At 45.6% G+C, this 24,735-nt stretch overlaps 1 protein-coding gene across 1 annotated transcript in view; it reads right to left on the bottom strand.

The window, feature by feature from the left end:
* Positions 1–4,868: 4,868 nt before the first annotated feature.
* ADGRB1 (adhesion G protein-coupled receptor B1) overlaps positions 4,869–24,735 on the bottom strand; it is a 288,832-nt gene continuing 268,965 nt past the window's right edge. The window contains exons 24-28 of the mRNA XM_058809221.1: positions 22,670–22,686; positions 21,846–22,522; positions 21,192–21,227; positions 20,468–20,572; positions 4,869–5,301 (exon numbers count right to left, since the gene is read on the bottom strand). Of these exons, the coding sequence (XP_058665204.1) occupies positions 5,104–5,301; positions 20,468–20,572; positions 21,192–21,227; positions 21,846–22,522; positions 22,670–22,686 (1,033 nt within the window). The 3' untranslated portion in view covers positions 4,869–5,103. The remainder of the gene's footprint in view (positions 5,302–20,467; positions 20,573–21,191; positions 21,228–21,845; positions 22,523–22,669; positions 22,687–24,735) is intronic.

Below are 24,735 nucleotides of genomic sequence, written 5' to 3'. Positions count from 1 at the left end.
CCTGAGGCATCACTTGTACCCACAAGTTTCTCTGTTCCCTGATAAATGAGCCTTGGAAAAGGCACCTGTTACTCATGCTTTGATCAGTGTTCCGAGCCCATATGCATCGATGCTCACTGTGTAACTCTGCTCCCCTGTGGTTTTCCTGGAGGGGTTCTTGGCTCAGGCTTTGCCTCCTCTGGGTTTTGGGCCAAACTACTGCTGGTTTGGTTAAGGGGTCGAGTGCATCCTTCAGAGCAGCCCAGGCAACAGACTTTGCATTTTCCTCCATTTTCAGCCTCTTCACAATTTCCCAGCACAGCCATGTTTTCCCAGTTTAGCAACCAAGACATATAAATTCTTGCATGTGCAATGTACAATTTATCCACCTCCACAGCATTGCTGTGCTTCATTCATGTGGGATGATGGTGAATTTAGAGTTAGAGAATGGGTTGGGTTGGAAGGGGCCTTTGGGATCATCTCATTCCACCCCCATCCCATGGGACACTATCCATCATCCCAGGTTGCTCCAAGCCCCATCCAACCTTTGAACACTGCCAGAGATGGGGCAGCCAAAGGGGGTGCCAGGGCCTTACCACCCTCACAGGGAAGAATTTCTTCCCAAAATCTCATCTTAATCTCACCTCTTTTAGTTTAAAACCAGTCCCTTTGTCCTTTCACCATCTACCCATGTAAAAAGTCCTTCTCCCTCGTTTTTATAACCATCCCTGAAGTACTGGGAGGCTGCAATGAGGTGTGTCTAAGAGTTCTCTTTGCCTCAAGACTAGAGCCTGGGATGGCTGCAAGGCAGGACCACAGGGACACAGGAAAGTTCATGAGGACATCAGGAATCCCTTTCCAAGCTAAACTATTCAGTCACCCTCTCTTGCAGCCCCACCAGTGCAAACCAAAACCACACTGACCTCCTGCACCCACCACCTCGGGCGGTGCTTTCATTTACAGCCCCACAGTGAGAAGTGCTCTCTCCTTCCAGTCTCCTTGACCAGCGATCCAATGTTTGGGTTCTCCTGCTCTCCCAGCCCATCACTTCTTGAAGTGCCATTCTCTTCCCTAATGCGACACAATTATTGAATTCTTTAGGTTGGAAAAGATTTTTAAAATCACCAAGTCCAACCCAGCACTGCCAAGTCTATGAAGGATCATGGAATGGCAGATGTAGGGTGAGAAGCAACTCCATAGGAAGGATGAAGGTCTGAGACTCACCATTGAGTGCTGCTGGTTGAAGAAATGTTGGATCACAGCTCAGGAAGGAGGAATTGAGCTAAGAGCCTATAGGGGTCTGCAGTCATTCCAGATTTTTCAGGATATTCACAATATTTCAGCCAGAATAAGAAAAATCATTTCATCTGAGAACCTACTGGGCTGTGATGGCTTTGGATGAAGGCTCTGGAGAGCAGCAGTCCTGGAGCTCATTTTCCCAAGATTTAGGTTTCCTGTAGTCCTGCCTATAATCCTGAAGTCTAACAGGTGATGGAGCAGAGTCAGGGAGATAAAGACATAATTTATTTTTTTTTCTGGAAGATTTCAGCCATTTGAGGATGAGCACCAAGGAAGTGAATGATTTGCCGCTCAGTTAATTTTTTTTCATATTTTGCAAGTGATATCCTCAAAGCCCTGTGCACTGAGCCATGCTCCTGCTCAGAGTCTGTCTGGTCATGCAGGAGGTGCCAGGGAAATCCAGGTGAGGTTGAGTCTTGCAGTACCTGATGGGGACAACAAAAAATGGAGAGGTCCTTCCTACAAGGGTACTGAGGGATTGGACAAGGGGAATGGCTTTAAGCTGAAGCAGGGTAAATTTAGATTTTGATTAAATATTGGGAAGAAATTCTTCCCTGTGAGGGTGGTGAGGCCCTGGCACAGGTTTTCCAGAGAAGCTGTGGCTGCTCCATCCCCTGGAAATGTCCAAGACCAGGTTGGACAGAGCTTGGAGCACCCTGGAATAGTGGAAGGTGTCCCTGCCCATGGCAGGGAGTGGTACAAGATGATCTTTAAGGTCCCTTTCCAATCCAAACCATTCTGGAATTCTGTGATTGGCTTTGCAGGGATGTGGGCAGGGTGGCATCAGAATTACCATGGCCCTGCTGGAAACTTTAACCCCACACCCCTGTCCTGGACCAGAAATTCTGCCAGATCTGTGCTAAATCTCAGCCCTTCACATCCTACCATATGGGGAAGGAGGCATCAGGTTGTGGGTTTGAGAAACCTAAATAAAAACAAACTTCACTGCAGAGAAAAGGGGATTCCTCATGTCCTGCAAATGTACTTTATAGGGACATGTATTTTTAGAGGGGTGGAGAGGATACAAAGCTGAAATTTGGGTCAATTCAGCCCTGTGTCATGGCTCTGAAAAGAGCAGAGAGCCCAGGTGGCAGCTGTGGGGCCAGGAGAGGTTTCCCAGCCCCCAGGAGAGATGCAAAGCACACATGGGATGCAGGCAGGGGCACTTTTAAAAAGCAGACAGGGCTGGAGTTTCCACCTCTTTTATTAGAAATAAGACACATTCATTTTGTGCTCTGAAAACTGTACAGAGAGAGAAAAAGGAAAAAAAAAAAGTGTTGACGAACACGGAGAGGGAGGAGGGGAAGGCATGGAAGGAGGGCAGGACATGGGAAAACAGGATTAACCAGAGGAGCTGAGCAGAGAAAAGTCGAATATCAACAGTTCTTAAACAAACATTTATCTCTGTAATTACATAACACCGTAAATGTCCTGCAAAGGCAGCTGCAGTGAATGGGTGAGCAGGGAAGGTTGGAGTGGAGAGGGCAGGCTCGGGTGGGCAGAAGGGAAGGGAAGGAGAAAAAAAAGAGAAAAGAATTAAAACACAGTAGAAAGATACCTGTATGCTAAAATTCATCATGTGTAATTATAATAATTACAATATCATACAACCCAGCATCTGAGGGAGGCCTTTGTGCTTTCCTGTTTCATGAATAAACTAATATTGAACAATAATATCACAGTTTTATGAGTAACCACTTTCCCTAATTTTTTTAACTATTTGGATTTATTTAAGCTTTCCGTTCCATCCTTCATATCCTATGGTTAATGGCAAGGTAAATGCCACTGTCCTTGGAGATCACCCAGGTGCCCAAAGGGAATTCAAAGCAGAGATTTGCCACATCAAGCATCTCCCCATGGGGGAAGCACAGCCGAGGGCAGTGATTGCTTTGCATCTTGTACCCATTGGTTATTTTTTCCTAAAAATGTGAGGTTTGGTATTTTTAATTAAAAGGAGACCCAAGCACAGTAATAATTCAGACCCTGTTCAAGCTTTGCTGCTGTCTGGCACAATCTGGCCACTCACAAACAGAGTTTTGTCTCCATCCACCTCCAAAACTGGGACAGTTGGTCCAAACATCAGACAGACAGTGCTGGGAATGACAAAAATAATATTAAAAAAATAAAGTCTGTGTGTAATGCTACTGGGATATTTTTAATGATAAAAATATTGCATAATACTTTTTGGGGTGGAATGCAGACACCTCATTTTTTTTTTTTTTAAATAACCTTGAGAAATCTTAAATGAAAAATTTTAAATAGTTATTTTTTTTCATAGTGAAATGAAAAGACTGCATTTTATGAGGGGGAATGTCCTGCTTTCCTGATCAGCTCCACCTCTTCCTTCCTGCAGGACCACAAACCTTCTGCTGGCTCTGGGCAGTGGGGAGGGCGGAGAAGAGCCAGGGAGGGGAAAATAACCAAAACCCAAATGGAATAAAGCAAAACAAAACATTGCAAGGCAGCAGTGAAGGGGCTATGTATTCCCACCATCCCAAAATTTCCACAGAGCAACTTGCCTTCCACCTTCAGCAGGTGGCATCCTCACCCCATGCCTGAGCAGTCCTACGGCACAGAAAGGCATTCGAAATGACAAGAGCCAAAGAAAGGAAAGGTCTCGGGTTTCAAGTTCTCTTTTTATTGAAGAAAAGAAAAGAAGAAGGAAAAAAATAGATTATTTTGTTTGTTTTTTTTGTCTGTTTGTTTCCAAGTGGACGTTATTCGTGTTGTCAGTTTGTCTCAATGTCCTAAGGCAACGTCTCTGTTTACCAATATCTCCAGGTACAGTGGCAGATCTGTCTTTCCTTTTTTCTCTCTCTGCCTTCCAGGGAGGGGCAGCTTGGGATAAATTTGAGTCCGAAAGCAAGGACAAATAACAGAACAAAAAAAAAAAAAAAAAAAAAAAAAGAAAAAAAAAAAAAAAGGATGAGGCCAAGAGGACCTTTGCAAGGCCCGTGCTGAGTTTATCTATTTAACAGTCAATGACATGACCTACATTCTTCTTGTTGGTCTTGTTGTCTACCACCTTCCACCCTCTCCCTGGAGATGGGGCAAGCAGGATTTGGAGATTTGGAGCTGGTCCTTTCCTCCGCCGGGGAGGGATGAGAGGAGGAATCTCCACCTCTCCTTTTTCCACCTTTCCAGCCGTGGGTGACGCCACCACCTTCCCCTCCGCGGGGACCCTCTGTGACCGTGCGCCAATGCCAGGTCGTGGCGTGGCACCCAGCAGTGGCCATGTCCTTGTGGCCACTTCTTGGCGTGTCCCATCTCCTTCCTTCTTGGATGAGCTGGCGAGGGAGAGGAGGGAGAGCCAGGGATGTCCCTCCAGGATGGGTCTGCCCCATCCAGGCCACATCCCAGCGTGGCTCCCGCAGGTGTCCCCTCTTGATGTCCCCAAACAACCCTGATCTTCTGGTGGCTGCTGGACATCCTTCAAGACCTCCCTGTGGCAGAGCAGGAGGGCTACTGGTGTGCTGCAGTGACCCGAGAACATCTTAGCAGGGCTTGTCCCCTACAGCCCCTCCCCACCCTCCTCCTCCTCCTCTTCCTCCTCGCTCTCTTCCAGGCTCACTCCTCCAGTCCTGCCTGGGAAAGTTCGTGTTGTCCTGAACCTACAGCTACTATACTCTATAAAGTAATATTCCCCCCTCTCTGCTGAGAACAATACAAAAGTTACTCCATCTTACCAAAGGTTTCAAAAGAAACCAAACACTTCTCTCCCTCGGTTCCGATTTAATTTAATCATTTCTTTAAAACATGGTTTTGTTTTGTTTGTTTCGTTTTGTTTTCTGGAAAAAAAAAAAGTCCTTTTTCTTCCCTTGCTGCTCAGACCTCTGTCTGAAGGTCAATAATGTCTTGTCCCACCAAGGGGATGGTGGCCCCTGTTTTCTCCCACTCTACAGTTTTTAGTTCTAGGGGAGACTGTGCCACAGGTTCGATGTCCTTTTTAACCCATGCTGGCGGGGACTGGACTTTCCTGATGCCTTCCCAGGGTCTCTTGTTTGGTGTCTGCTGTTTTTCTTGCTGCAGGAGGAGGGAAATGTAAGAAAGGAGAGAGAGAAAGAAAGAAAAGTTAGTGCAAAATGCAAGAAATACTATGATTTTACCTCCTCTTGTATCAACAAATCGTTTTTGCTGTGCAGCTTCTCATACAAAATAAAGTGGGGTATAAATGAAAATGACACTTAGTGTACAAACTGTATATTTTCAGGAAGAAAATACTGTTTTTCATTCCACTGCCACCTCCATCACTTAATGACTGGATATTTCAGCCTTCAGCTGAGGTTTTTGCTACTGAAAAAATGAGTGTTGTTTTGAGAACATCAGATCTTTTTCTACTTCCACAGATGTAGCGACAAGATAATGGGTGATGGCTTTAAGACGAAGGAGGGAAGATTTAGATGGAATATTGGGAAGAAATTCTTCCCTGTGAGGGTGCTGAGGCCCTGGAATGGAATTCACAGAGAAGCTGTGGCTGCTCCATCCCTGGAAGTGTCCAAGGCCAGGTTGGATGGGGCTTGGATCAACCTGGAATAGTGGAAGGTGTCCCTGCCTATGGCAGGGGGTATAACTATAGGTGGAACTACAGAATTTAAGATCCTGTAAGATCTATAAGATCTTGAAGAACTATTAAGATCTTAAAAAAAACTATAAAAAACTATAAAGAACTATAAGATCTTGAAGGTCTCTTCCAACCCAACCCAACCCACGTGTGAAATCCAGATTACAATGAGCTCTTCCTGAACACCCATTGCATTTGATGCACACCTATTTGTAGACTCTTTAATTGCAGCAGAACCTGCTCCCTGCTCCACCAGGGAACCAAATCTGTGCTCCTTGAGGAGCTGGAGCTCAGCTTGGAGGCTGAAAACATTTCCACCAACTCCACACCAAGCCCTGGAGGCATCATTGACCCTCAGTATCCCCCCAGCATCCCATCATGGATATTGATCCAGAAAATCTTTCCATGTTTTTGCCGACATGCACCAAGACAAGGCTCTGGGGAGGGCTGAGGGGATGGAAAATGGGTGTGCACCTCAGTGGGCAGAGAAATGAAAGGTTTTAACTGAGTTGTTTCACTCAACTTCTCCCCTCCAAACACCAGTGATGCTTTTCACACTTAATTATCTGCACAAAAACACTCCAGCACTGGGAAAGCAAAGGCTTCCCTGGAGGTGACAGAGCCCTTTTGAGCCACCTGCCAAAGGAGAAGTGGGAAGGGTGGGAGGAAAGCAGCTCATGGAGGATGACAACAAGGAGGGAAAACCCTGCAGAGAAGGTGAGGAGCCAGATGTGCCACCAGGACGTGTCACAGCTCGAGGATGTCACCAAAATGCATTGACTGAGGGGAGATGAAGCCACAAAAAGCTGTGGGGTCACTCCAGGATGCTGCTGAGAGCTCCATAGGAAACTTCCATCCCCATCTGCTGCAGGCTCATCCAGCAGCCTCAGCTCCTCAGTTTGTCCTTCTCTGAGATGTTTTTGCCAGGCTGTTGTTTGTCCCAGCTCCACACTGCAGTGCTGACAGTAAAGCTGCTGTGGAATTATCCCTGCAGGGGCAGCTTTCCTTGGATCACCCAAGCCAGGAATTCTGCTTGTTCAAACTTTAGTGTAAAAATAAAATGTGCTTGAAGATGGTCCTGCACCTCACTGCTCCCAAGAGGAAGGCTCTGGGTGAGAGTTTTTGGGGGTTAGAAGGTGGGGAATGCACAAACCAGGTAAACAACTCCAAGTGAAGTGAAAGCATTCTGAAATTATTTTCATTCAAAGGGAGAAAAAGAAGTTTTTAAGTATTTTCAAAGAGAATTGTTGTTTGTTTTTTTTTAAAAATCAGGTTGTGTAAAAGCATTGCTCAAATGTAAACCACTCAGTTCTCAATTTCTTGAAATCTACAGCTGAGGTTTTCATTAAACTCTACAATTCAGAACTTTTCTTGTGCTGCTGGTGTTATTCTTACTTTATTCCATGATATAACACGACAGTGATTAATACTAATGCCACAGAAAAAGTGTTAAAATTCATTATTTATTCCATTATCTTTTTTGGAATTTATTTTAGAACCACTGCAGCTAAAATTGGAAACCTATTTAACTCTTGTGTGTGTCTTGATGAGACAAGCTGGAAGTTTCCTGAAGGGAAATTTCCACCTACAGTGTTTTTGGAGACCATCAGTCTGCCTGAAAAGATACAGCAGGAAGGAACACAGAGAAAAAAGCACAAATGGAGCAAAAATTGGATTGAAATTAAGTTTCCCAAAAGGTGAAGAAAAACAACCTTGGTCAAGACATAATTTTTTTCAATGAAAAACATTTTTTTTTTCTCCCACCACTGCTGTAATGCCACAAGTTTCCAAAGCTGCTGGTGTCCACAGCTATATTAGAGAGCAGCACAAGTGATCTTATGCATGAAGTTCATAAATAATTTGTTTTTTCCCCTCAAACGAGAGCCCTTTTTTGATGGCATTATTTATGGCCACCTTCAGCACCAGGTTCTGTCTGCAGCCAATGCCTGTTTTAGCAGTCTCTCTCCATCTGCCACACTCCCGACCTTCAGCCTCTCCTTCATGCTGGGAGGATGCTCCCAGATCTGATCGTGCACCCTGAACGTGATCAGCAAACCTCAGAGCCCTCCCTGCCATGGGCCAGGGAGCAAGAGGAGCTGCAAACACAGGGAGGGAACAGAAATTGAAGGAAAACAATCCTAAAAACCTGACAAAATACAAAAATGATGAGCTCACACCTACAGCAGCGGCCTCTGATCAGCCCTGTCACTGGGGAACACCACCTAAAGGTGACAATAATTATTCAAACCCCAGATATTAAATGTTGTGAGATGCTGAGAAGAGAAAAAAATTAAGAAACAGGAAATATTATTCTGGCAGTGAACAGCTCCATTCTGCACCTGCATCTTGAATATTCTGGGCACTCTGTGGGCTTCCTGAGAGAAGGATAAAGAGAAAATTATAAATGTGGCCAGTTTCCAGCCATGGATAAAGTTATAGAGATGTCCTGTGGGAGGAAAGATTGTAAACTCCCACCTTCAGGCCTTAAAAGAAATTATGGCTGGATGTAAAAGAGGTTTGTGAAGCATCTTGTGGATGATAGGAATGGACCACTGATGGTGGAAATTGGGATCATCCCTTCCAACAAAGGAACTCCAGAGCACCAAAGAGTGAGCCCTGGGAGCTGGGCCTGCCCACAGTGCCCAGCCAACCTCCAGGCCACCTTTCCACAGCTCTCTGTCCATCCTGAAAACTTCCAAACTCATGAAAAGCACATGGAAACACTCACAAAACCAGCATCCATTCGGTGCTCTCCAGTGAAGCAGCACCACTCTGCATCAAGGGGTCTCTGGGCACAAATTCCTGCAGTTTTGGGGATCTTTTTGAAGATGCATCACCACAGCCTGGCCCTTTTATTACTCCAAGCTCCTTTTCACTCTGCCATGGAGAGGAGGCAGAAACTGCCCTTGGGTCTGACCCCACATGGTGATTTCCATCCTCCTTATGAGTGTGACATCCACCCATGACTGTGGTGGGCTTAGTGACTCCAGAGGTGTTTATTCACAGTTGGAAGATGAAAAAGAGCTCTGGAAAATGAAGAAATGAAGAAGGGAGACTTGCTTTTAGTTCTGCATTTCTCAGGGAAGGATCAGGCTTCTCTGGTGGGGCTGTGAGGGAGGTGCTGGCTGCAGGAGGACTCAGTGCCCACTGGGATTTCTGAGCAAGTTAATCAGGCTGGCAGAGCTCTGGGAAGGATGCTGAGAGACAAAAGAAAATCTCCTCTTGGCACAGGACACCCTGGGAATTGGTAGCAGCCTCCTGGGAACAGCTCCCCTTTTCTTTCCCTCCATATGGAAAAAAAGTTTTTAGGGGTCTTGGCCAGTTGAGCAGCACAGGGAAACAGGCACTGGGCTCATGCTCCAACCTTGGCATTTCCCTCCAGCTTCACTGCGGGGTCTTTGCAATCCTTGCAGACAGGAGGGGAAACTGAGCTGTGCACAGAAAAGAAAGAAAAATGCTGGAGAGAGGGATGTGTAATCTGGCTGGAAAAGGCACTGGAGCTGGCTCCGTGCCTCTGAGACAGCCAGGGCTGGCCCCAGACAGGGGCTGAGAGCACCCGGAGCCAGGGACAGAGGCATCACTCTGGCCTGACACAGCCCAGGAGCTCCTGGGAAGGAGGGAAATGTTTATCAGTCCCTGCCTGGTGCCAGGGTTGTGGAGGGAAATAAAGAGGGGTGGGAAAGGAGGGAGTACCCACACTCAGAGCTGGAGTAAAACCAGCTCCAGACTGGAGGTGTTCATCATCCTGCTGGTACTGGGAGTCTCCTTCATTCAGCCCTGACTTTCATTTTAGCTGCAAATTTTTAAGGTGGAGGGAGGGGATTTGGGATAAAAGGTGTTTAGGGTGCAGTGCCAACAAAACCCCCAAATCTCTGACAAAAACAGGACAAGTGCATTGAGATAATCCACACATCCTTCTGCTGGAGCTGGTCCTGGCAGAGTCACCTGTGCTGGACTTGTGAAGGTGTGGAAAGGTGATGGTGGTGAGTCCTTACCCTGGGTCTTCAGGGAATCATCACAAAATCACAAAATGGTTTAGGTGGGAAGGGACCTTTAAAACCATCTCATTCCAGCCCCTGCCCTGGGCTGGGACACCTTCCACTATCCCAGGTTGCTCCAAGCTCTGTTCAACCTGGAATTGGACACTTCCAGGGATGGGGCAGCCACAGCAACCTGTGGCAGGGCCTCAGCACTCTCACAGGAAAGAATTCTTCCCAATATCCCATCTAACCCTGACCTTTGTCAATTTGAAGCCATTCCCTCTTGTCTTGTCACTCCATCCATTTTCCTAAATCCCTCTTCACCTCTCTTGCAGCGTCTTCAGGCACTGGAAGGGAGCTCTGAGGTTTCCCTGGAGCCTTCTCTCCCCCTGGCTGGACAATCCCAATTTTCTCAACCTTTCCTCACAGCCGAGCTGCTCCATCCCTCTGATCATCTTGGAGTTCCACATTCTCCCTGTGCTGGGATCCCAGAACTGGACAAAGGTTCCAGATGGAGTCTGACCAGAGCAGGATTGAGGGGCAGAATCCCCTCCTTCACCCTCCACACTTTCCTGTGCTGCCTCCAGGAGTCCAGGCTGGCTTCATCCTGAGCTCCTGTATCCCAGCTCTTTTCCTTAGGAGCAGCATCCCTTCAGTGCATAAATACAGTCCGAGTATTTATATCCCTGCAGTGCATAAATACAGCCCAAGAGTCTGCTCTGACCACAGCTTGGATCTCCCACTTCAGCCAAACCCCATGAACTGCTCAGGCTGCTCAAGCTGCACCTCCCTGTGTTTGTTTTGTGGGGTTTTTCTTTGATTTTTTTTTTTTTGTTAATTTTTAATTTTTAACAGCCAGTTTTTATGGTTACCCTGAATAACCTGAGGAGCAGCTTAGAGCCTTCCACTGAGCCCTCAGTGATAACTCCCCTGGAACTCCCTCCCATGCTGTCTTCCTTGCCTCTGGTGTGCTAAAAGGGTATTTCATGACCCAAATGGTCTCTTCCCATGACACTGATGACTGCAGGACCAGGATGAAGTTATTCAGAGTGTAGAGCAGGGAATTTGAAGGATAAATGTGGCTCACGCTCGTCTAATCCATCTTCGGATCAATGTCGATGAAAAGTGATTAGAAAATGGGAAAGCTGTCTTGCTTCTTTAGAGAATGATAAATTTTCCTTTCCTTCTCTGAAGGAAGGCTACTGAACTACAAAGAGTATGCTTTTTTTTTTTTTTTTTTTCCTTTTCATTTAGGAGAAAAGCAAAATAAAAGGAAGTGGCTGGCTTTGTTCAGAATTTCATTAAATTAAATAGGAGAAAAGAAAGTAAAAATAATTTGTGGCTTTAACTTGGAGATCAGTTAGGAAACCTGAAACACCCAACATTTGCTGGGCTATAAAAATTTGTCTTCTGCTTCTGTATTCCCTGAAGTTCATCCATCTGGAAGGGGTGGCTGTGAGACAAATTCTAGCGAGGCCTAACTGCTGAAGGTGAACAGGCTCTGGATCAAGGAAGTCTTTTATTGACTCCAGAAAAGCCTGAAGGCTGCACAGAACACCTGTGGTCCCAGCAGCATGAGGAACAGGCTGTTTTCCAGAGCATCCTTGCTGTTAATCCAGCTGGTCCAATCTGAACCTTTTTTGGGACAATGCTTATGGTCTGCGAAGAGCCCACCTGGAGGACTAAATTCCCTAAAATGCTGAAAACACTCAGAGCTGTCTCATGGGGGTAAGTGGGGATCCAGGAGGGGATCAAGAGCACCCAAAGCAAAATTGTTCATAGAGTCTTTTATTTGGACTCTATAAAGAATTATTAATACTTCAGAGTATAAAAACACAGGAGTTTCAATGAGCTTGTGGCACTGCCTGGTGTTGGAGCAGAGGATACAGGGAACAGATTTCTCTGGGACAAATTTTGTCCCCTAATTGTTGGGACAAAAGGTGCTGGATGATCTGCAGGAGGAGGTGAACTTCTGATTCATGGTGTATTTTGATACCTGGGGCCTGGCAGATGGTTTATGGCTGACTGAATTAAGATTTGACGTCATTTTCATAACAGAATTTATTGCAGTAATTATCAGATTTTATGCAGAGCTCCTCCCTATAAAAGCTTCACTAATTGGTCTGTTAAAATTTGCCTTTAAGCAGTGCAGGGAGGATGAAAGATGTGACACAAAGACACCCATCCCAAAAGTGGAGCTTCCCTTGCAGAGGGACACACAGCCAGCAGATTCCCAATGTTCTAATTCCTGTAGCAGAGCACACCAGGGAGACACAGCCCTGCCTGGGGATGAGCTGCAATATCCATCAATATTCAAAAAATCATAGAATTATAGAATCAGGGAATTAATTGGGTTGGAAGGGACATTAAGGTCATTTTATCCCACCCCCTGCCATGGGCAGGGACACCTCTCAGCATTGCTCCAAGCCCTGTCCAACCTGGTCTTTGACTATTCCAGGGATGGGGCAGCCACAGCTTCTCTGGGCAACCTGTGCCAGGGCCTCACCACCCTCACAGGGAAAAAATTCTTCTCAATATTTAATCTAAACTCTCCCTCTGTTATCTTCAAACCCTTTGCCCTTTTGCTGTGACTCCATGGTCCTCTTTTCCCAACACTCCATTAGGTTGACAAAGCCAGTGCTGCCGGAATGGGCAAATCTCCAGATGCTCAAAAAGGAAAGCTCAGAAAAATCTCATTGTGAGAAAAGAAAGTGAGGAATCAAGACACAAGCACTGTCCAGAAGGAAATAAGGAAAAGTTAGGCAGAAAAACTTTGTATCTTTTTAAAATAGGATTTGGAGCTGGTGCTTTTCAGGATTAACAGAGATTTGGGATTTGAGAGCTGTGCTTTTTCCCAGAGAAGCTGTGGCTGCCTGATCCCTGGAAGTGTCCAAGACCAGGTTGGATGGGGTTTGGAACACCCTGGAATAGTGGAAGGTGTCCCTGCCCATGGGATGAGATGATCTTTAACGTTCTTTCCAATCCAAACCACTCTGTGATTCTATGAATTACAAACTGAGTCCAGATTCTGCATGTGAGCTGCAGGACAGGAGCCAAAGCCATTCCAGCTGCAGGGAGGTGAATGTGGCAGGGAGCTGTTCAACACGGAGGAGAAAATCCAAGGAATCTGCAGAGCTCTGTCCAGCGCTGACCTCGGCACAAGCAAAGAGCTGCTGTTTAAAATGAATGCCAAGCCAGATGCTGGCAGGAAAAGAGGAATATGGACGTGATTCCATCTTCTCTAATGGAGCTGGATCAAAAGGATTCCTGCTGAGGGGGAAGCAGGAGCACCACTTCCAGTGCTATCAAAACACAGGAGAAGCAAAACCTTGGCTTTTTAAAAGCCTACAAAACCACAGACCCCTCTCAATGGCCAGCCCAAACTCAGGAATTTCTTTAGCAATTAACTACCAGGGAACAGCAGCGTTGGAGATGTTAAACCCTGAGAACACAGATCTGCACAGGAAAAATATTTCCTGTGTAGTACAAAGCAGCTTGAAAATAACCACTACCCTGCTTTAATGTGAAGAACTCTCAGCTACAAGAATTCAAAGCTGGGTAACTCTGTGTATTTAGGAGGAAAAAGGGGAAGAAATTGTGTGGTGGAGCCTGCAGTCTGCCAGGCAAAGGTCAGGCTTTGAAAGGGAGAAACAAACTTGCAGCACGGTTTTCCAACAATGGGGTTTTTTCTTTTTTTTTTTTGGTAGCAATTGGGGAGGTAAAGAAGGAGTCAAAGTGATGGGAGTGATTAGGAAGGAAGAACACTGCTGTCTGAGTCAGTCCCAAGCTAACATTCCAATATACATCCAAAACCTCCCTTATAGAAAGTGAGATTTATAATCCACGTGGAAGCCACTCACTGCTTATTGCAGCCTTAAAAATGAGGGTTTGGGGCATCCCAGATGCCAAAAGAGCTTTAAATTTCCATCAGGATGCCTGGTGGGGGTGGCTGGGTATTTTGATGCAAATCCTGCTGTGCTTGTCTCCAAGTCTTTGGTTCCTTTGATGCTTCCTGGTTGCAAATAAGCTGTCAGGGGGATAAATATTCCACACACACAGAACTCATTCAGTTTTCGTCTCAGGGGCTGCACCAGCTTCCAGTTTGGTCTGGGATTAAATGGAAGGGCAACAGTGTGAAACTTCCACAGGTTTGGGAGGAGGGTGAGCACAGCAAACCAGCTGTTCCTGAGGTGCTATTTTTAGATTCTTCCGTCTCTTCAGGTGGTCAGAGAACATCTGTCCCAAATTCCAGCAAAACATGAGCAAAAAATTCCTGCCTACAACCCCAACATTTCCTTCTGAATTAGGAAAAGAATCACCTCCACCTTCCTTGCTTCACCTGAAATTGAAGACTGCAAGGGAGAAAAAATTGACCACAGAATATCCAGAGTGGGAAGGGTCCTGCCAGGATCATGGTAAGGTCATACAGAGATCCATCAGTGCATTAAAAACCTGAGTTTTCAGCTTGGCTGTCATCAGATCTTGCTGGATGTCCTCCTACTCCAATCTTAATTCCCTAGTATGGAAAAATTAACTTTGGGAAATAATGTCTACACCCCTGAGCAGTCCATACAGCCACAAATCACAGAATCCCTGAATGGTTTGGGTGGGAAGGGATCTTAAATATTGCCTCATTCCACCCTCTGCAATGGGCAGGGACACCTTCCACTATCCCAGGTTACTCCAAGCCCTGCCCAACCTGACCTTGGACACTTCCAGAGATGAAACATCCAAAGCTCCTCTGGGCAATCTGCCAGGGCCTCACAGGGAAGAACTTTTCCCCAATATCCCATCTAAATGTCCCTCCTTCAGATCTCAAATTGTCAGATTTTAAGGAAACACCAATAAAAGAATGGGATGAAAGAACAGATTTTCTATCTCTTTAGGAAAAAGGGTGGAAAATTCAACCATCACGTTTTATTAATTGTTGAGAATTTGTCCAGTTTTGAGGGTAAAATATGGTTTTTAGAACCCCTTTTAGAGGGGTTTTCAGCCATCACATAAAGGTTTCTACAAGCACATGCTCCTTTTTAGGAGGAGCACACGTGGTCACAGTCAAAGCCATTTTGAGTGTGACCATGTTTTTATGCTGCAGGGAAGAGGTGGCCAAGGCTTGAGCATCACCAGGATGTGTGGTCCTGTGTGCTTTGAACGTGGATCCTGCTGGAAAATGTGATTTTAATCAGGAATAATTAAGGGTGCTTCCAGTGGGGGCATTTTAGAGTTGAGGTACAGACAAAAGATTCTCCATGTCACATGGAATAAATTTTATGTAATAAACTGGAAAAGAAAACATGGAAAAATTCACGTTCATTCCTCAAAGGAGGGAAATTCTTTATTATTGTACTCTGAGGCTCAACTTAGTTCACCATTAGGAATTTGCTTTGATTTCCAGCAAAATAACTGCAGTGAAACGATAACTGTGGCCAGAGCCACATCCCTGGGAATGCCTGGAATATGAGCAAGATTCAGACCTGACTGGCATTGCAGGAATTATCCTGCTTCCCATAATTCACTGACATACCAGCCCCACTCATTAGGAAGCTGATGGGAGTGGGAACACCCCAATCCCAGTGGGATGTGGATTAGGACTCCTCAACCACAGGTTGATGGAAAAGCAGAATTCATCCCCAAACCTGTCGCCATTTAAAATTCCCTACAACTCAAGTCTCTCTTCCCAAAAGGATTGGACAAGAGGAAATGTGCTCAAGTTGTGCCAGGGGACGTTTAGGCTGGATAATAGGAAAAATTTCTTCACTGAAAGGGTGGTCAAGAGAGCTGGGATATTGAATATTGGAACAGGTGCCCAGGGAAGTGGTGGAGTCACATCCTGGGAGGAATTTTTAGTTGTGGCACTTTGGGACACAGTTTAGTGGTTGGACTTGATGATTTAAAGGTCTTTTTCGACCTTTATGATTCTGAGTCCCTGATTATGTTTCCAGCTCTGCCAGTTACTTCTCCGGGACAGTGAGCAAAGGACATTTTTCTTTATCAAGTGTACATAATACTAACATTTATCCTAAGTTTCCATCTGTCAGGATACCTAAAAAGAGGAACACATGTGCTTGTATAAACCTTTGTGTCATGGCTGAAAACCCCTCAAAAAAGGGGTTCTACCCTCAAAGCTGGAGAAATTCTCAACAAGAAATAAAATGTGATGGTTGAATTTTCCACCCTTTTTCCTAAAGAGACTGAAAATCTGTTCCTTCACCCCATTCTTCTCTTGGTGTTTCCTTAAAATCTGACAATTTAGTAGTGCATGTGAAAGGAGCTTGTGTTTAGTGTGACATGGCAAGTGCTCTGGAGTACTGTGTGGATGGCAATTTACAATAAAATCCCTAAAAACCTGATCCCTAAAAATGGCCAGCACCATTCCTAGGAATACACATGATGCCTGTCCTGTGCAGACATTTAATTCCAGCTTCATCTGCACTTTTCTGACCTTGGAGCTGAGGGAGGAGAGAGGAACAGCAAGGGCAGGACAGCACTCTATCCTGGAAAGGACTGAGGACAATGGGACGTGCTGCCAGGAGAGGTTGGGAAAATGCCAGGCCTTGGAGAGAGACTTGGGCGCTTGACTTTGTGGTTGTTTATTTAAAAGGGAAATCAGAGAGAACAGCAATGCAGGCAGATGGAGCAGACCCAGGAAATATCCCTTCTGCTCTGGGATGAGGAAGGGTTCCGGGGTACTCCAGGATTCTGTCATGACCTTGCTCATGCAAAGCCACAAAGCTTTCTGCTGGTTAAGGAATGTTTGGATTCATGTCCATCTTAGGTTGAAAGATTTAGCTGGGGGTGTGGATTCTATTCCCATCTGTTAGAGGTGGAGCAGTTATCTTCTGTTAATTGGACAGTTTTCTTTATCTTCTCCACAACCAATCCTCCCTCCAGGAGATCTCTGCTGATAATGGGCCAGTGAGTGTCACTGCATGGCTGATAAAATTCCATCATCCTATTGGCTCAGCCCAGGGGGAGGAGCCAAACATTCCTTCCTGGATATAATCTGAGGTTTGGAACATCCTTGACCCACTGCATTCCCAGAGGAGCAGCTTTCTTCTCCACTGGATTCCTCAAGGAAGACCAGGCCCATCTACACAACCCTGGACCTTCAGAGGAAAACTCCACCCTTCTCCAGGATCCCTGCTCCAGCAGAACCACAGCTGGCACTGCAGGAGGTCTGAGCCTCCATGAAATGGGTCTGTGCCACCACCCTGACCCACAGGGTGTCAGCTCCTGTTCTGACTCTGTCAGTGGTTTGTTTTCTTTTTTTGTACTATTGCATTTGTATTTTTAATTTTCCTAGTAAAGAACTGTTATTTCCTACTCCCATATCTTTGCCTGAGAGCCCCTTAATTTCAAAATTATAATGATTTGGAGGGAGGGGGTTTGCATTTTCCATTTCAAGGGAGGCTCCTGCCTTCCTTAGCAGACACCTATCTTTTCAAACCAAGACAATCTCATGGAAGGGGTTGAGATAGGTCCAGGATGCTCTGCAGTGCAAATGAAAGCCAGACTCACACTGAGGTTTGTTTTATCACTGTCACCAGGAGAAGCACTCCATCGTTTTATAACCTAAACACACATGAAAGGGAAAACATCCTTTTGTTGTTCCTTTAATCCCTGTTATCTGCTCTTTGCCTTCTCAGAGCAAGCTGAAGATGGGGTCTGAGTTCTGATAGGGTTCTCAGCAACAAATGGTAGAAAAAAGGCTGAAAAAAACCCTGTTTATTTGACTTTTTATTGCTTTGGATATTTTTTAAACCAATACCCACTCCTGACTTGCCACTCCTGCTCTTCACAAGCTCCCCCTCTCCTGTTACATGCAAGAGAAAATTCCCAACTTGAAAAAGATTCAGTCAATATGCAAAAGCCACCTTCAGAACCTCCTTCAGCAGCTCAAAGCTCTTTCATGCTGATAGTGGCAACTTTAATTCTACATAGATGCATCTCTGAAATGCTAAAACCTTCCCAATCTATAAACCCCTCCTGCAAATAGACCACAGATTAGCTTTTACACCGCATTTAAGTATTTTTTGAGTTTACAGCTGCATCATACTAAAATAACTGAAAAAAAAAAAAAAAAAAAAAAAAAAACCAAGAGGTGACACTGAGTGAGACACATTGGGATTCTGGGCCATGCAGGATTCTTTGGTCTGAACCTGTAGACCCACTGCCTCTCCCTCTGTTACAATGGGCAGCCCATAATGACACCTTGCCACATGCAATATAAATAGGATTTGCTGAGGTAACATCTCTGGACTTCAGCACAGCAATGTGGGGTCAGAACACATGTAAGAATGTACCCCTGTTGACAGAGTGACAAAATTATCTTTTGTCTCCTAAAAAAAGGAAAAAAGCCCAGAGGTTTCTCTCCTCAATTAGGTGAAAAGACATCTCATAGGACCTTGGGGACTCCACCTCAAACTTAAGAATAGCCAATTGGACAGAAGCCAAAAAGTCTCACCAAAGCAATTTACTAGAAAAAGAAGAGAACAAAGAAACTAATTACTTTTGTGAGGTGTTTTACTAAGAACAAGAACCTCTTGCCTTGGCTCAGTTTTTCTCTGTAAAGAGTTTTGTTATTTTGCCTTTTATTAAAACTTTTCTGTTTCCAACACTGCCACAGAAGCCATCCTGCTGATTTTATGCCATCTGAAGTGACTGAGCTACCTTGGGTGTGATATAAAACTCCAAGAGCTTATAAGACCTAGCTCAAAGAGACCCTTATATCAAACACAGACCAAAGGCTCTGTAGTGCTCTGCTTCCATCCAAAAATCCCCAAACTTCTTGTTCCATCACCCTCTGAGCTCTGCTCTTGCCTCCAAGGGAGTCTCATCAAAATAAACCCCACCAGTGCCACATCTGCCACATTGCAGGGGGGTGCTACGTCCTGGATCTGTTTTAGGATCATGGAATTCCTGAGGTTGGAAACGACCTCCAGGATCACCAATCCAACTGTTAACCCAGCACTGCCAAGGCCACCACTAAACCGTGTCCCCAGGTGCCACATCTACACGGTTTCTGAACACTTCCAGGGATGGTGATTCCACCACTTCTCTGGGGCAGCCTCCTCCAATTCTTGGCGACCCTTTCACAGCACAAATTTTTCCAAATATCCAACCTGAACTTCCCCTGGTGCAAGTGGAGCTGGTTCATCTTGTTCTATCACTTTTTACCTGGGAGAGAACACTGACTCCCACCTGGCTTCAACCTCCTGTCAGGGAGTTCTAAAGAGCAGAAGGTGCCCCCTGAACCTCCTTTTCTCCAGGCTGAGTTCCCCCAGCTCCCTCAAGTGCTCCTCGCCAGACTCATACTCCAGACCCTTCTCCATCTTTGTTGCCCTCCTCTCCCCAGCCCCTCAATGTCTTTCTTGTCATGAGGGGCTTTGATTACAAATCACCAAAAATTGTTATAATTAGCTCACCTTGCCTCTTTTCTGAGTGCAGGAAATTTAATTTCTTACTGTCAGCCTGGCTTTGCTGCTTGTTTTTCTCTTCAGCTGGAGCTGTAAGAATTCCTTGCAGCCCTTCAGTCCTTGTCCAGCTGGTTGGAAGGTGCCATCTGCCTGCTCTTCCTTATTTTATTAATTACAACATCAATTATTACAAAGGCTGCTGATAATTTTTTCCACTCCCAGATCTCTGCCCCTATGAAAGGCTGAAAGGTCCTTCCCTGAGTCTGTCTCAGGGAAGGACTCCTTGAAAGGAGTCCCCTTTTCCCTAGAACTTTGCTCCTGGATATCACAGGACCACAGAATGCTTTGGGTCATAAAAGACTATAAAAACAATCTCAATCCAACCCCCTGCCATGAGCAGGGACATCTTCCACCATCCCAGGCGGCTCCAAACCCTGTCCAAGCTGGGCTTGGATACCTCCAGGGATGGGACAGCCACAGGGCAACCTGTGCCAGGGCCTCAGCACCCCCAGAGGGAAGAATTTCTTCCAAATATTCCATCTAACCCTACTCTCTTTCAGGTTGAAGCCTTCGCCCCTTGTTGGCTGACACACCCTTGTCACTACATGACCTTGTCAAAGTCCCTCCCCAGCTCCTGTAGGGACTGAAAGGCCACAATAAGCTCATCTAGGAGTCTTCTCCAGGCTGAACAATCCCAATTTTCTCAGCCTTTCCTCATAGGAAAGATGCTCCAGCTCTTGGAGAACCTTTATGACTTCTCTGGACCTGCTCATTTCCACATGCTCAGGTGATCAGCTGTCACAAATAACCTACATTTAAAAGTCTCCCCAAAATGTGCTCCCAACACCACACCTTAAATCCCACTGCTGTGGCCATCCTAAATATCCCATCACTGCCACCTTGGCCACTGCCTCAGCCCCACAAGGGAGGGGAAAATGCTTCCCCTCTTTCTGCCCTCTCCACTTTCCACCCTAATTTCCTCATGGTCATCCCAATGTCCAGTTCCTACCCAAGAGTGGATGAATAGGGCACAAAGGGATGACCTGGAGGGGAATGACAAGGACAGACAAAGGGAAAACAACACCATGGACAGATATAGGGACAGACATCCTCCTCCTGGGCTGTGTGTGGTGCATGTATGTTTTTTGCAACATGCATGGTCAAAAACCAAATTCCTGTTGGTTCCCATGCTCCTGCTGGCACCAGGGGGCTTCTGGAAATGTCTGACTAACCTTGCTGTCCGTTGTTGGAGACTCCTTCTCCTTCTCTGCGTGCTGGAGTTTTCTGTTTAGGTCCTGGAACATGTCTTGGTGACGTTTCCTTGTGTGCATGATTTTCTGGAGCAGACACAAAGGGCCACAGGTCAGCAAACCCCATCAGGAACACGTTCTCCCCTCAGAGTTACATCATTTAACCCCAGCTCTGTCTCCCTGCAGGTGCTTAAAATAACTTCAGTATTTACTGAGGACCCACTGCAGCACTGCCTTTATTTTCAAGGTGAGATGGTGGGAGAAAGTGGGAAATACTAATTTTTGACGTAAAAAAAAAACCTTAAACTTGCAACAATCAAATTTTTATGCTGCAGAATTTGAGCTTGACACTCAACGTCATAAGGAAGGTTTGCTGCCCTCTTTAACTGATACTTGTCCCCATGCCCAGCCTTTCCTCAGTTTGTCACCTCTGCAAAAGTGTTCAGAGCTCACCCAAACAGGTAGAATTTGGGTAATTTCATTAGAAAATGCTCCACAATCTCATTTTCTTTTTCATTTGACCAGTCTGCATTTCACCTCTATCTTCTGCTGCCCAGAAGGAGAGGCAGGACAATTTCTAGAAGGATTTCCCTTTCCATGTATAAGCAGGCTGAATATGGATTTCCTGTGCTCTGGCAAGAGTGAGATAATTGGAGAGGGTGGCTCAAAAAATTTGGGACAAACATGTAGAAAGGGATGCACTCACCTCAAAATCTAACTCTGCATACCGGGATTTCCGCCTCTGGGCATTCAGGAGACAAAGAGATGGGTAAAGGTTAGTAAGAGGATAAAACAGGAAAAGTCCTTCTCCTTTCCCTTTTTCTACACCTTTAATGTGTTTTTCTGGCTCTCATGATGGGAAGTACCAAATATTTTGGGTTATTGAATCATTTATGTTGGAAGGGATCTTAAAACCAACCAGTTCCAACCTCCTGTCATAGGCATGAACACTTTCCACTATCCCAGGCTGCTCCAAGCCCCCTCCAGCCTGGATCACCGGGGTCTTCTCATCATGACTGAAACCATCAAAATGGGAAATAGGGGTAAAGATATACAGGGGAAAAGATAAGGCAGGCCATGTGCCTAGCATTAAAATGAACAGCTTTGACAAATTATATATTTTTTTTTTTTTTTTTACTTTGTAGCACCTGTAGGGCTAAATGGAATGTGCTCTGGAAGTTGTGACATCGCATTCCAAAATATGACCACATGCGAGCGGTCCCTCTGGGTAATATGACACTGGCATTGCATCCTGGGCTACAATTTCCCTAAAGTTCTTCTTTCCAACCCCCTGGAGTGGCGGGATTGAGGGCAGAGCACCACCCTGGGCTGAGAACAACACTGTGATTTCCACGCTCACCTCCAAGGAGCTCATGGAGAGGGTGGAGACGGTCTCGCTCTTGGACACCACACCCGAGTTCCCTGAGTCACCTGTGTCACACAGACTGTTGGGAATCTGTGACTCGTTGGAGATGTTCTGTGGAGCCAGCTGCTGCTGCTGCTGGATCATGGAGGAACCCTGCACCTCGCTGCACGCCATGGCCACCGGCTCCCGCGGGGGACTCTTGACCACAAAGCCGGGGTCGGTGGCCATGCTGAGGTGGATGAGCCGTGTCTGAGGCATCTGGTCGATGTTGATGCTGTATTTGCTCTCATCTTTGGGTTTGGCCCTCAAGGTGGATGTGTTGGTGGGCAGGATCACGTAGCTGGTGTCCAGGGTCTGCTCCTGCGCCCGCGAGAGCTCCGAGTCCAACTTCTTGAAGATGTCCCCGTCGCAGATGTAGATGGATTTCGGCGGCTGGTTCTTGTCCTTCTTCAGGGTGAGGGAGTGGTTGCTGAACTCGTTCAGGTTGATGGCCCCCAGGTAGTGCGGGGAGCCCTGAAGGTGCATCTTGGACACGTTGGCTGGAAGACTGTTGAAGTTGGATGAGCCTTTCTGGTGGTTGAGTTTCAGTTTGTCCTCGTCGGGCAGCGACGGGCGCTTCAGGGTCCCCGTGATGGTCGAGGTTCTGCACGTGGTGATGTCTTTGTTGAGCACTGGGGAGACAGAGAAGTGTCCTCAGCACCTCACCTGGGGTTTTGTTGGCACATCAAGACACCTCCCACAGTCACTCCCCGCCAGCACCTCTCCCAAAGAGGCACAACAGTGTTTAATGTTATTTGTATTGTTAAAATCCAGGATACCGAAGGCAAAATTAAAGCTAGGGAGGAAAACAACTTTGTTATTTTGGGAGAGTTCTCTGTGATGTGAGTTTTCCAGCACAACCATGGCCAAAACTCCCATCTAGGCCAACATGTTGATAACAATACCCTGAAAACCAAAGAGATTTTTAGATAATTAGTACATCTACTATATGCATGTATATATGAAATTTATACATTATTAGCCTGTGGAGTAGAATTCTTAAAAATAAAAGGTTACTTTCATGTAAAAAGATTATTTTGATTCAGGAAATAGCTGAAATACAACATTATTAATGATTCCTACAACCATAAAATCATCAAATGGCCTGGGCTGGAAGAGAACTTAAAAGATCATTGAGTTCCAGCCCTCTTCAAATTTAATTTTTTGTATTAACTCACTAAAACACTTGCTCTTTTCCCTTAACAGTTTCAGTGTTAATAAATAGGTATTTTGAAACACAGCATGTTTTGTTATGAATTTCAAACTGCTCTCCATAAAATCTTACATTCCAATAATCATGGTAAGCCTTTGTGAGAGCTCATTATTTAGCGATTTTCAATTTCCCTTCAGGAGAGCAATTGGTGATGGGAATATTCCTTAAAAAGAGAGGAAAACTTTAAACTGAGGAGGAAGTGAACACGTCATTTGGACATTCATTCCTGCAGAACTCTGTCCACAAAAAAAGAAAAAATTGCCCATTTTCCAGGCATAACAATCTATTACTCAGTTGTTTTCAGGCCGCAGCAAAGATCTAGAGAAAATAATGATGCCAACCTTGATGTCTCTGCTGGGTGGAAAAGCAGAAAACCATGGAAATCAGACTGTGGGGCAGGGACAAGGTGTTGTGGGCTACTTACCCAGGACTTCAGCACAGCAAAAGAGAAAGAAACGTATGTTCCCCTTTTACCCATTGCAAGGAGGAAATAAAAATAGGTAAATGGACCTATTTTTAGGACCAGGAACAAGGATTTTTGGGGTGAGCTGACATTATTCAGAGGAGGGATGGGCATCCCATGGCACTGAGGACACACTGACTTTTCTACCAGCTCTGAGTGGGAGCGAGGGAGATCAAACTCCCTGCCCCAGGACCACAGAGCACGCAAGGCAGGATGAGCAGGGCACCAAGGAGAATAAAAAGAGCTTGTAAAGAGCTTTTAAAGCTGAGAACTCTGGCAGCCATGAACATCTTGGCATTGCTGGCATAAATCAGAACAAGTCAAGCCCTTCCCTTGGGAGTCCCAGCAAGGTTTATTGATCCAGGCTCTTCTCCATGCTCACATCAGTTACAGAAAATAGGTTTGGAGAGGTTTCCACTTGGCAATCTCCAAGCAAGGAGTGGAATAAGCCTTCAACACTGAGCCCTGGAGCAAATCCTACCAGGGGATCAATGTGAGGGGGTTCTGAGTGGTCTCAGCCACATCTCCAATCCATCACAAGAGGGAAGATGGTGCCTCCAGGAGAAACGATGGCCAGAAACCATTGGACAGGTTCCTGGATTTTATTATTCAATAAGGAGAGTGCATGGGATGATGCACCACTCCAAAAGGTCTCTGAAATTAGGTTTATTATTAACTACTTATCTTGGCACAATCTAATAGCACTTTATGAGAGGAGTAGAATCTCCAGGCAGACAAATACAAATTCTAGAGTTGGATGCTGGCAAAAGAGGGGAAGCTTAGGCTATTGGCAAGCTGCTGATCCAGGGGCTCCTACCATGAAATCATGTGAAACAAATCAGCTCCTTCCCTTCCTTTGGGAAATTCAATTTGGGATGAAGAGGTGTAGTGGCAGATCCAGGATGGCTCCTCTAGAGGAGGAATCTGGGGTCTGCTGGGGTTTACACCTGACTCTGTGTCTGGTGAAGGCCCCCTGAGCATCCCCTCAATTCAGACATGGTCCCACACACGCGTTTTTCGTATGTGATTTCTTGGGACTGAGATATTTGGTGTCAAAAGAGAAGGAGGGAGACAAATGAGAAGAGGCTGACAGCTAGAAATTAAATTAGAGAGTGTGAGACAGAAAAACAGAAGGGGAAAAAAAATGGAGAGACCCTGAAAAGAGATAA

This window comes from Ammospiza caudacuta, chromosome 1 (assembly GCF_027887145.1).
Source record: "Ammospiza caudacuta isolate bAmmCau1 chromosome 1, bAmmCau1.pri, whole genome shotgun sequence".
In the NCBI taxonomy this organism is placed as follows: Eukaryota; Metazoa; Chordata; class Aves; order Passeriformes; family Passerellidae; genus Ammospiza; species Ammospiza caudacuta.
Note: the sequence above shows the minus strand (reverse complement) of the source record. Positions and strands in the feature narration are given on the sequence as shown.